The 13,000-nt window shown below is 44.7% G+C and overlaps 1 protein-coding gene across 3 annotated transcripts in view; it reads right to left on the bottom strand.

Annotated features, from left to right (window-relative positions):
• GPC3 (glypican 3) overlaps positions 1 to 13,000 on the bottom strand; it is a 405,964-nt gene that overhangs the window by 204,569 nt on the left and 188,395 nt on the right. The window contains exon 1 of one of the 3 annotated variants that reach the window (XM_087860009.1): positions 12,832 to 12,906. The exons of 1 other annotated variant lie outside the window; for it this stretch is intronic. In XM_087860009.1, the coding sequence (XP_087716135.1) occupies positions 12,832 to 12,886 (55 nt within the window). In that variant the 5' untranslated portion in view covers positions 12,887 to 12,906. Of the gene's footprint in view, positions 1 to 12,382; positions 12,803 to 12,831; positions 12,907 to 13,000 lie in introns of those variants that run through there. One more of the 3 variants, XM_087860010.1, reaches the window with a different exon arrangement.

Below are 13,000 nucleotides of genomic sequence, written 5' to 3'. Positions count from 1 at the left end.
CCTCAGGAATCAAGCTTTTCTTCCTTCTTCCAGCAGGTGTTCGACAATCTCTTTCTAACATTGCCTTTCTTTTAATAAGAAAATTATTACCATGTATCCAAAAATACAGCGTGTACATACTTAAGTACCATCTGTGATCTCTCTCCTCCTTCGTACCCCATGTCACCTCCTTCTCCACCTTGGTTTTTAAGATTTTGTGTATTTATTTATTTTAGGGAGTGCGTGCACGTGTGCAAGTCCGAGTGAGAGGAGGGGTGGAGGGGAAGGGAAAGAGAGAGGGAGAGAATCTCAAGCAGACTTGGCGCTGAGTGCGGAGCCCAGCACGGGGCTCGATCCCACGACCCTGAGATCAGGACCTGAGCCGAAACCAAGAGTCAGACACTCCACCAACTGAGCCACCCAGGTGCCCCGCTCCACTTTGGTTTTTAGATGAAGAATCAATTCTACTGATATCTAGAATGGTGAGATGCAGTCAAAGACACCACAGCACCAGTATAACCTAGGGGGCAAGCCATCTCATCTCTCTAGGCCTGGACGGACTATTAACTGGTATCTATTTGCACCAACTAGTTAAATTTTGAGGCTTGGCTGCTACCTGATTTCTGGTCTGTAGCAATGCCTGGGGCTTTCAGCTGCTATCCGAAGAGCCTAAAACCCTAGTGCAAATCCTGAGAAGTGGGTTAGAGAAACATCTGTTTTATTGAAAACTCATTGATTTGCAATTTAAATGGGCGTTAAGACAAAACCACATAAAGCACGTGCAACAGCTCCTTGTAGAAAATGCCAAATGCCACACAGTCAAGAGCAACAAAGGAGTGATGCTGTGGGCCACCAGGCCGGTCTATATTGTATGATAAAGCAATCCCAAGGGATGCTAATGACTAAGGACGAGGTGGCCTGATGGAATCTGACCTTCCGAACAATCGTGAACAGATGATTATTTTAACAAAATGTGGGCATGGGCTTAACAGGAAGTTCCCAAAATGGAGAGCCGGTGATTGAAATAATCCTAAAATTACAACCTGGAAGAAAAGAGGGTGTGGGCAGAAGGACAAGGCAGCAGCCCCACAAATACAAGTGCCCGATTCAGCTTCGCATTCTGGGTCGGCTGAGCACCTCTTGGCAGCCACCCTATTGCAACGTGTGCGAGAGCCCCGGGTCCTGAGCTAACAACAGGAAGCCCGCCGCTCAGTGCAAGCTCGGCTACTCGCAGCATCAGAGACACGGACACCTTTTGCTGCCATTTGTCCCCAAGCTTCTCGCGAACTGCAAGCCTTTATTTGCAGCAGTCCCAAGCCCGTGATTTTTAGAGCTCTCTTTGGCAAACCTCCAGCAGCCCATGTGACTCCGCTCCTCCCGTTAGGGGAGAAAACGGCGCATGGGATCTTCCTCACCTTCCTCATCTTCCTCCTCACAGCTTCCAGGAGTTTCGCCCTGAGTAGGTCACAGTGGACTTCCTTCCTTTTAACTGCTCCATCTCTCACTCCCCCAAATGCAACTTAGTATTTAAATCTGGGAGGGAATTGGGTGGGGAGCAGGGGGTGAATCAGTGGAAGATAGGACACGGGACCCAGATGGACGAACAAAGGACCTTTACACTCTCAAGGTTCGATCCACGTAAAGGGAACATCTGTGGGAAAGGAAAACCAGCTGTTGGCCAGGCCAGCGCCATTTCTGTCTGCTTTTGGTACACTGACGTTTTCTGGGTTCAAAGAAAACAACACCTAAATTACTAAAAGCCTGGGCATTATTTTAAAATAATGCTTGGAGTGATGTGATGCCTAAAGTGGCTTTCTGCCAGGACGACCTCTGCGACAGTGTTACATTCAAGAGAGCGTATTTGAAACGGGCATTTTTAAAATGGGCCATTGCTGTAATTTGGCAAAGTGCCTGGAAAAAGCTGATTTTGAGATTGGGCATTTCAAAGAAAATCTCTAAAATATAAGCTAGAGTCACTTTCCCTAATGAGATGAGGCCTTCTTATCCTGTTGCCGAGCAGTTTCTTTAAACGTGCCTGGGGGCCCTGCATGCGGGCCTGGGGGGTAGCCCTGATTTCTGGGCAAAGGGAGACTGCACAATCGCACTGTGTCCTCCTTCACTGACCCAACTGGCCCCAGCCAAGCTATAAATTCCAGCTCGTGGGGTCTAGGACAGTAGAGCTGACATCACTGAAAATTCTGTCCAGTTAAAGAGAGACAAGGAGAAGCCCCTCAGAACGTTACTGTTCCAGTTGGGGACATGTGCCACAAAAAAGAAAGAAAGAAAGAAAGAAAGAAAGAAAGAAAGAAAGAAAGAAAGAAAGAAAGAAAGAAAGAAAGAAAGAAAGAAAGAAAGAAAGAAAGAAAGAAGGAAGGAAGGAAGGAAGGAAGGAAGGAAGGAAGGAAGGAAGGAAGGAAGGAAGGAAAGAAAGAAAGAAAGAAAGAAAGAAAGAAAGAAAGAAAGAAAGAAAAAGAAAGAAAGAAAAGAAAAGAAAAGAAAAGATGAATTAAAATTCAATTTTGTCATTTTCCAAAATCTGTCCATGGGTCGGGAGTTAAGATGGCGGAGGAGTAGGAGACCCCTTTTTCAGCCGGTCCCCGAGTGGAGCTGGATAGGTACCAGACCAGCCTAAACAACCACGGAACCAGCCTGAGACGCAGGAAGACGCATCTGGATCTCTACAAATGAACATCTCCAGCACTGAGTATTGAGGTACGAAGCGGGGAGCCATGAAACTGTGCACAGATATCGGAAGATAAACGGAAGGGGGAGGGAGCCGCCGCGTTCGGGCGCCGGGAAGCGGTAGCCACTTGCACGGGGGAGCTGGCGGGGCTCGCGGAAGGCACCCGCAAAACAGCAGACTGAGACCGTGAGCCGGGTGCGCGCGCCACCAGGCATCTCGCGGAACCCCGGAATCCCGGTGCGCTCACTGGATCCAGACTGAGACCGGGAGATCCGGGAGCGCGCGCGGGGCGGCTGGCGGCTGGCAGTGTTAGAAACACAAAGGACAGAGACGCGCCGGCCCTGGAAGTGAGGGCTGGGACGCCGGGTGTGGGGCGCACATCCCGGACGCTGCAGGGTTGAGCAGCACCAACAGTAACAGAGTTAAAGTGGCCAGAACATTAGTAGAGAACGGGTCACAATCCCTCTGTTCAGTGACAGAGGCTGAAATTCGGCCGCTGCTGCTCTGACTCTCAGAAGAGGCACAGCAAACCGCCAGGGAAAGCCGCCAGAGAACAAAAGCCTGGAAATACCGGCTCAGGGAGTGCCCATCCCGATCCTCCCTCGCAGGGGACGCGGAGACTCTAACCAAACAGGGTTGCCTGAGTATCGGCGCGGCAGGCCCCTCCCCCAGAAGGCAGGCTGAAAAATCAAGAAGCCCACAACCCGGGCGCCTGGGTGGCGCAGTCATTGAGCTCCTGTCTCCGGCTTAGGGCGTGATCCCGGCGTTCCTGAAAGGAGTCCCTCATCGGGCTCCTCCGCTGGGAGCCTGCTTCTTCCTCTCCCACTCCCCTGCTTCTGTTCCCTCTCTCTCGCTGGTTGGCTGCCACATAAATAAATAAATAGAATCTTTAAAGAAGAAGCCCACATCCCTAAGATCCCTATAAAACAAGGGGCACGGCCTGGGACCCAGTCAATAATTTGGGCTCTGGACAACCCCGCAACCTCTCCTCATCAGAATGACAAGAAGGAGAAGCCCCCCCCCCCCCGCCAGCAAAGAAAAGACAGTGAGTCTGTGGCCTCTGCCACAGAAATAATGGATATGGATGTAACCAAAGTATCAGAAATGGAATTCAGAGTAACGATGGTCAAAATGATGAGTAGAATTGAAAAAACTATTAACGAAAAGGTTACTGAGAATATAGAATCCCTAAGGACAGAAATGAGAGCGAATCTGACAGAAATTAAAAATTCTATGAGCCAAATGCAGGCAAAACTAGAGGCTCTGATGGCCAGGGTCACAGAAGCAGAGGAACGGGTTAGTGAATTGGAGGATGGGTTAATAGAGGAAAAAACCAAAATAGAAGCTGCTCTTAAAAAAATCCAAGCCCACGAATGTAGGTTACAGGAGATTACTGACTCAATGAAATGATCCAATGTTAGAATCATCGGCATCCCCGAGGGGGTGGAGAAAAACAGGTCTAGAAGAGATATTTGAACAAATTGTAGCTGAAAACTTCCCTAATCTAGCAAGGGAAACAAACATTCGTGTCCAAGAGGCAGAGAGGACCCCTCCCAAGCTCAACCACAACAAACCTACGCCACGTCACGTCATAGTGCAATTCGCAAATATTAGATCCAAGGATACAGTATTGAAAGCAGCCAGGGCAAAGAAATTTCTCACGTACCAAGGCAAAGGCATCAGAATTACGTCAGACCTGTCTACACAGACCTGGAATGAGAGAAAGGGTTGGGGGAGCATATTTAAAGCTCTTTCAGAGAAAAACATGCAGCCAAGGATCCTTTATCCAGCAAGGCTGTCATTCAGAATTGATGGAGAAATAAAGACATTTCAGAATCGCCAGTCACTAACCAATTTCATAACAATGAAACCAGCCCTACGGGAGATATTACGGGGGGTTCTATAAAAGTAAAAAGGCCCCAAGAGTGATACAGAACAGAAAGTCACAGCCAATACAAAGACTTTACTGGCAACATGGCATCATTAAAATCATATCTCTCAGTACTCAGTCTTAATGTTAATGGCTTAAATGCTCCCCTAAAACACCACAGGGTTGCAGATTGGATAAAAAGAAATGACCCATCCTTTTGCTGTCTACAAGAGACTCATTTCGAACCCAAAGATGCATTCAGACTGAGAGTAAGGGGATGGAGTACCATCTTTCATGCAAATGGACCTCAAAAGAAAGCTGGGGTAGCAATTCTCATATCAGATAAATTGGATTTTAAACTACAGACTATAGTTATAGACGCAGAAGGGCACTATATTATTCTTAAAGGAAGTATTCAACAAGTGGATATGACAATTATAAATATATCTGCCCCCAACAGGGGAGCAGCAAGATACACAAGCCAACTCTTAACCAGAATAAAGAGACATATAAATAAAAATACATTAATAGTAGGGGACCTCAACACTCCACTATCAGAAATAGACAGAACACCCTGGCAAAAACTAAGCAAAGAATCAAAGGCTTTGAATGCCATACTCGACGAGTTGGACCTCATAAATATATATAGAACACTACACCCCAGAACCAAAGAATACTCATTCTATTCTAATGCCCATGGAACATTCTCAAGAATAGACCATGTTCTGGGACACAAAACAGGTCTCAACCGATACCAAAAGACTGAAATTATCCCCTGCATATTCTCAGACCACAACGCTCTGAAATTGGAACTCAACCACAAGGAAAAATTTGGAAGAAACTCAAACACTTGGAGACTAAGAACCATCCTGCTCAGGAATGACTCGATAAACCAGGAAATCAAAAATCAAATTAAACAATTTATGGAGACCAATGAGAATGAAAATACAACAGTCCAAAACCTATGGGATACTGCAAAGGCAGTCCTAAGGGGGAAATACATAGCCATCCAAGCCTCACTCAAAAGAATAGAAAAATCTAAAATGCAGTTTTTATATTCTCACCTCAAGAAGCTGGAACAGCAACAGAGGGACAGGCCTCATCCATGCACGAGGAAGCAGTTGACCAAAATTAGAGCTGAAATCAATCAAGCAGAAACCAGAAGTACAGTAGAGCAGATCAACAGGACTAGAAGCTGGTTCTTGGAGAGAATCAATAAAATTGACAGACCACTGGCAAGACTTATCCAAAAGAAAAGAGAAAGGACCCAGATTATTAAAATTATGAATGAAAAAGGAGAGGTCATGACGAACACTATTGAAATTGGAAGGATTATTAGAAATTTTTATCAACAGCTATATGCCAATAAACTAAGCAATCTGGAAGAGATGGAGGCCTTCCTGGAAACCTATAAACTACCAAGATTGAAACAGGAAGAAATTGATTTCTTAAACAGGCCAATTAATTATGAAGAAATTGAGTCAGTGATAAACAACCTTCCAAATAACAAAACTTCAGGCCCGGACGGTTTTCCTGGGGAATTCTACCAAACATTCAAAGAAGAAATAATACCTATTCTCCTAAAGCTATTTCAAAAAATAGAAACAGAAGGAAAGCTACCAAACTCATTCTATGAGGCCAATATTACCTTGATCCCCAAACCAGGCAAAGACCCCCTCAAAAAGGAGAATTACAAACCGATTTCCCTAATGAATATGGACGCCAAAATCCTCAACAAGATACTTGCTAATAGAATCCAACAGTACATTAAAAGGATTATCCATCACGATCAAGTGGGATTCATACCTGGGATGCAAGCGTGGTTCAATATTCGCAAATCAATCAGCGTGATACATCATATCAACAAGAAAAGACTCAGGAACCATATGATCCTCTCAATCGATGCCGAAAAAGCATTTGACAAAATACAGCATCCTTTCCTGATTAAAACCCTTCAGAGTGTAGGAATAGAAGGTACATTTCTCAATCTCATAAAAGCCATCTATGAAAAGCCTACTGCAAATATTATTCTCAATGGGGAAAAGCTGGAAGCCTTTCCCTTAAGATCAGGAACTCGACAAGGATGCCCACTCTCGCCACTATTATTCAACATAGTACTAGAAGTCCTTGCAACAGCAATCAGACGACAAAAAGGGATCAAAGGTATTCAAATCGGCAAAGAAGAAGTCAAAATGTCTCTCTTGGCAGATGACATGATACTCTATATAGAAAACCCAAAAGAAGCCACTCCCAAACTATTAGAAGTTATAGAGCAATTCAGTAACGTGGCGGGATACAAAATCAATGCTCAGAAATCAGTTGCATTTCTATACACGAATAACGAGACCGAAGAAAGAGAAATTAGGGAATCCATCCCATTTACAATAGCACCAAAAACCATACGTTACCTTGGAATTAACTTAACCAGAGACGTAAAGGACCTATATTCTAGAAACTATAAATCACTCTTGAAAGACATTGAGGAAGACATAAAAAGATGGAAAGATATTCCATGCTCATGGATCGGAAGAATTAACATAGTTAAAATGTCCATGCTACCCAGAGCAATCTACACTTTCAATGCTATCCCGATCAAAATACTGAGGACATTTTTCAAGGAACTGGAACAAATAATCCTTAAATTTGTATGGAAACAGAAAAGGCCCCGAATCTCCAAGGAACTGTTGAAAAGGAAAAACAAAGCTGGGGGCATCACAATGCCGGATTTCGAGCTGTACTACAAAGCTGTGATCACAAAGACAGCATGGTACTGGCACAAAAACAGACACATAGACCAATGGAACAGAATAGAGAGCCCAGAAATGGACCCTCGGCTCTTTGGGCAACTAATATTTGATAAAGCAGGAAAAAATATCCGATAGGAAAAAGACAGTCTCTTCAATAAATGGTGCTGGGAAAATTGGACAGCTACATGCAAAAGAATGAAACTTGACCACTATCTCACACCGTACACAAAAATAAACTCCAAATGGATGAAAGACCTCGATGTGAGACAGGAACCCATCAAAATTCTAGAGGAGAACATAGGCAGCAACCTCTACGACATCGGCCAAAGCAACCTTTTTCATGATACATCCCCAAAGGCAAGAGAAACAAAAGATAAAATGAATTTATGGGACTTCATCAAGATTAAAAGTTTCTGCACAGCCAAGGAAACAGTCAGAAAAACTAAGAGGCTGCCCACGGAATGGGAGAATATATTTGCAAATGACACTACAGATAAAGGACTGGTATCCAAGATCTACAAAGAACTTCTCAAACTCAATACACGAGAAACAAGTAAACAAATCAAAAAATGGGCAGAAGATATGAACAGACACTTTTCCAATGAAGACATACAAATGGCTAACAGACACATGAAAAAATGTTCAAAATCATTAGCCATCAGGGAAATTCAAATCAAAACCACACTGAGATACCACCTTACGCCAGTTAGAATGGCAAAAATAGACAAGGCAAGAAACAACAATTGTTGGAGAGGATGTGGAGAAAGGGGATCCCTCGTACATTGTTGGTGGGAATGCAAGTTGGTACAGCCACTCTGGAAAACAGTGTGGAGGTCCCTTAAAAAGTTAAAAATTGAGCTACCCTATGACCCAGCCATTGCACTACTGGGTGTTTACCCCAAAGATACAGATGTAGTGAAGAGAAGGGCCATATGCACCCCAATGTTCATAGCAGCATTGTCCACAATAGCCAAAGCGTGGAAGGAGCTGAGATGCCCTTCAACAGATGACTGGATTAAGAAGTTGTGGTCCATATATACGATGGAATATTACTCAGCTATCAGAAAGAACGAGTTCTCAACATTTGCTACAACATGGACGGCACTGGAGGAGATAATGCTAAGTGAAATAAGTCAAGCAGAGAAAGACAACTATCATATAATTTCTCTCATCTATGGAACATAAGAACTAGGATGATCAGTAGGGGAAGAAAGGGATAAAGAAAGGGGGGGTAATCAGAAGGGGGAATGAAACATGAGAGACTATGGACTATGAGAAACAAACTGAGGGCCTCAGAGGGGAGGGGGGTGGGGGAATGGGATAGACCGGTGATGGGTAGTAAGGAGGGCACGTACTGCATGGTGCACTGGGTGTTATACACAACTAATGAATCATCGAGCCTTACATCGGAAACTGGGGATGTACTGTATGGTGACTAACATAATATAATAAAAAATCATTAAAAAAAAATCTGTCCATGGTTGGAAGTCATTAAGGGTAATGCCGCTGGCCCAGAATGACTGGACCCAAATTAGAGAAGTGGATGCTTTTCTATTCTTCTTTCGGCTCTAAATTCTTTGGGCAGGGAGTATGGAGGGGCCTATGGATGTCGTCTGGTCCTGGCACACCATGATGTCGATGGTTCATTGGAATATTGATACAAACGGTGTTCCAGTCATCCCCTGTGATCAGCTCATAATTAGCCTGCCCCACTCCCATGCTAGGTGTTTAAGCTTTTCAGAACTTCTTTACCCCAAGCTACGAATACTCATATGCTGACCAATTCTAACACGCCTCTTTTCCCTGTGTCCTCCTCCTCTTCCTGTGTTCAGTTTTCAGTTTCCTTTCCATGTGCCTCTCAGAGAACACCAACGGAGCTCAGTGAACGTTGCCGTCAAAAGAAAAAAAAAAAACGACAGAAGAGTTTGTCTGCCATTTCTCAATGCTCACTGGAGTCAAAGCCCAAGGGTATACCGTATGTTGTTTTTAGCCGAAGGGGCCACGGGGGTTGGCTCACACCTGAGCTTGCCAACTTGTTTCCACAAAATGAGGCGGGCCAGATGAGAATGTTAATGTTATTGATCGTAAAGAGAGGTGCTGGTGGGTCCTGCCAGTGCATACCTACACCAAGAAAGGTCCGCTGCTGACAAGCGACCCAGTGAACACATTCACCGAGATTGGTCCGGATCTAGCTGGAACCGTGTCTCTATCATTGGCCCAGGTTGGCTGATCTTATCATCATCGCCCATCCCCCCACAAATGCTGTGGGCCCCCTTTTCTTTCAATAAAGTTTAAGAAGGCCACGGCCTCCCTGGAGCTAGCGCGGATACTGACAACCCAGGTGGAGTACCGTCGGCTAACACGATGGCAGCAGACCGGTTCTATAATGACTCGGCAGCAACTAATATCAGGACGCACGGCACAGTCATTTGGACCCGGCACTATTCTACGCCCCTTACATTTATTACTTCACTTAACCCCCGCAACCACCTTATGACATAGGGTACTCTTCTTCCCATTTTATAGATGAGAAAACTGAGGCTCAGAAAGCAGAAGTAACTTGCCCGCAGCCACACAGTTAGAATTCAAAGCGAGGTCTATCTGGTTCCAAAGCCTGAGCTCTTCAGCTCCTCTCTCCAATGCCCAGCATGGGTGCCTAGCGTGTTTTCCTTGGAGACGGAGAGGGGAGGGTAGTTTGAAATGGCATATTCACCATTACCGATATTTCAAACAACATCAAAAGAGAGCATGAAATTTTTATTTTTATTCTGTCGAATTTCTGATAGAAACAAGGGAGCTAAGTTGGCTGGAAGATGCTGGAAGACTGGCTTCAAGGAAACCTCATGAGGTTTGAAGTCAAGTATATATTTTGCTCAGGGGTGGATTCACTTCAACTGAGATCACAGAGGGCACAATCTCCAAAATTAAAAAAAAATGCCCAGGGTTTGGGGAATCCAAACCCAATTTTGACAATGTCCCAGATTGATTGAATCCATACTTTCAAACCCTCCAAAGACTGCTGAATCAAAGCTGAACGCCAGGGTACCACTTTATAATGACAAACATAATTCACGAAGGCACAGATCCTCACATGATCTCCCTACTGGTAGACAACACGGGAAGCCAAATTATAATCCACAACTTGCTCAATAAACATGGAATCGATGTTGATTCAAGTTATAAGATTTGAATGTTGAATAGTGGCATCCTGTTAAAATATGTCTCTATACATAGGAGGCTACAATACCATAGTAAAACAACAGCTAACACTTAAGGAGGGGCTCCGATGTGCCAGGCACTGTGCTAGATACAGAAATTATCTCCTTGTATTCTCACAAAGGCCCTATGGGTAAGCACCATTATGGAAATCTCCGTGTTACAGACAGCGACTGAGGTTTTAAAAGGTGTGGCCTCTTGCCCAAGGTCATCAAGCTGGGGAGTGGCAGGCAAGAGACAGGAACCCGACTCAGTCCGAGTATGGGAACCCACTCACTAACTGCTTTGCTACGCTGCGTCTGTGCCTGGTGCAGAGCTGTACAAGTCAGTCTCTCTCCCTGGGCGGGGGAGGGGGGGGTGCTCAGGGCTACAATCTTTGTGACTGTCTCCTTTTCATCCCCTTTCATGACCAACCGCACCACCCCTGCCCCCACTCCCTGATTGACACATTCTTTCTTCAAGTATGTTACGCTGTCAATCAGGCTACTGTCTGGTCTTTTTTCCCTAGGAGGCCCTCAGTCTGTCTGTCTCTGTCTCAGTCCTGCTCTCTCTCTTTTTGAAATTTAAAACATAAAGTTCAAAGAAGTACAATAATAATCGCCCATATTCCCGCCAGTTATTACCAATAATAGTCAACCTTCGGCAACATGCTTCCTGTCCTTTTCCTACATTTATGCTTTACAAAATTCTACAAAGAAATATGTGACTACGTGGTTCTTTTGTCACAGGAATTTGTGTAGTTCTGTACTCAGTCATGACTTGTTGATTTTCTAGCCTCACTCTTCCGGAGCAATTTCATTTCCAATATTTTCAGGTTCTTGGGGGAGGCCCCACGCAGTAGCTTCCAGGCCCCAACTACACATTTCCAGACATGGGAAGCTTGGTATAAACAGCCAGATAAGACTGACCATCTTGCTAGCATTGGAGCTCAAGAGAATGCACTTTGTCTAGCCTGCCCAGCTCTTAATTGTCAAAAAGAAATCCATTTCTGCATAGAAGACTGTAAAAATTGTTATTGTGCAGGGGTCAGTGACTATACAGTCTTTCCCCGACAAAGCAAAAGAATTTGTATATTGACAGGAAAATTATGGGAGCGGACATAAACGACTAACTATGTGAGTGATTTTGGCAAAATTGGGAACCCTGCTTTGAAAAAGAGATACCTCGGCAACAGAGAAGTCAGCTATTAAGCAGCCACCTCTAAACATTCTGAAAATTGTAGACATTAGTTCATGAGAGCTGATAACTACGACGTTTAGTATATATTTATTTCAAAACAAAAAAAAATTAAAAGGGGTGTTGGCTTATGGGCTTCAAGAGAGACGCACACCCAGAACTATTTTTAAAGGTTATCTGTGGAAAGGATAAGACCACAGAATTAATGGAACGTAAAAAGCCTCCCAGAAGGGAAAAAATGTGGTGTGCGTGGCAAATATCAACAAGTGAGCCCAGTGAACAATGGTCAAATGCATCTTTTCTGTCAAATCAAAGAAGCCCTTTCAGTCCATGATACATTCAACTTCCAGGGTTGTAATTATGGAGTTATTTTTATAGTTTACTCTAAATATATCTTTCTAATAATATATACGGCAGAAAACTTGAGGAGATATTATAAACTGAATTCATTGCTATTTCTGATCAAAACACTGTCTCAAGCAAGCTCATGACGAAGATTATAGGGCATCAACCAAATGACTGGCTCCCCCTCCTGGCCTTCCCGGGGATGGCATAAAGCATTTCTCAAGCCTCAGCCCTTCACAGACCCCTTCTCCGGCACCATTTGGCCCACTCCCGCTACACGGAGGTCCACAGAGTGTCCCTACTGCTAGCACTGAAGACGGGATGCCCATATTCTTCTAGGCTTTCAACAGAAGCAGCAAAACGTACCCATACAGGTCATTGCTCCGTGTGGAAGATTATCAACCTTTATGTTCAGCTACGGATTCCAGAAGCCGCCTGACTGTCGTTCACTACTACACGTTATCAGATCCCTCTGGGTCATCTGAGCTGGGTGGCCTGGGCTCCTTCAGATCGTCCCCCACCTTCTGTTCACACCGTCTGGCTATTATCCCTTTCCAGTTAGAACCATTCCCCGCAGCTCTTGCGCCGACGCTCCAATGGTCAGAAGAACACCGGGCCAGGTGCATCTCTAATACCTTCTGACCTGAGACATTTCTGTTCCAATCGCAGCCTGTGCACCTGCTCTCCTCCTCTTACAGCAGTGCATGTCCTCAAAAATTGGTGCAGAAACCAGACAGTCACCGTCTTTCTTTACTAATGCATGGACCATCAGTTCATTCCAAGGTCTTATTTTTATTCTCCTGGTCTCAACTCACCTTTATCTACTTCTCTGTTGGTCTCTGCCCCTCCTTCGCCGCTTCTTACTTGCATTGCAAATCTTAGCCAATTCCTGTAAGGTAGCCTTCTGCTCCTGTCTATGCCTCACTGCCTGCCCCAGACCTTTGGACGCAAATTCTTGCCCCCAGATGGTGACCTCACAGTGCT

This window comes from Ursus americanus, chromosome X (genome assembly GCF_024610735.1).
Source record: "Ursus americanus isolate L20-20 chromosome X, mUrsAme1.1.p, whole genome shotgun sequence".
In the NCBI taxonomy this organism is placed as follows: domain Eukaryota; kingdom Metazoa; phylum Chordata; class Mammalia; order Carnivora; family Ursidae; genus Ursus; species Ursus americanus.
This window is presented reverse-complemented; position numbering and strand designations above follow the sequence as displayed.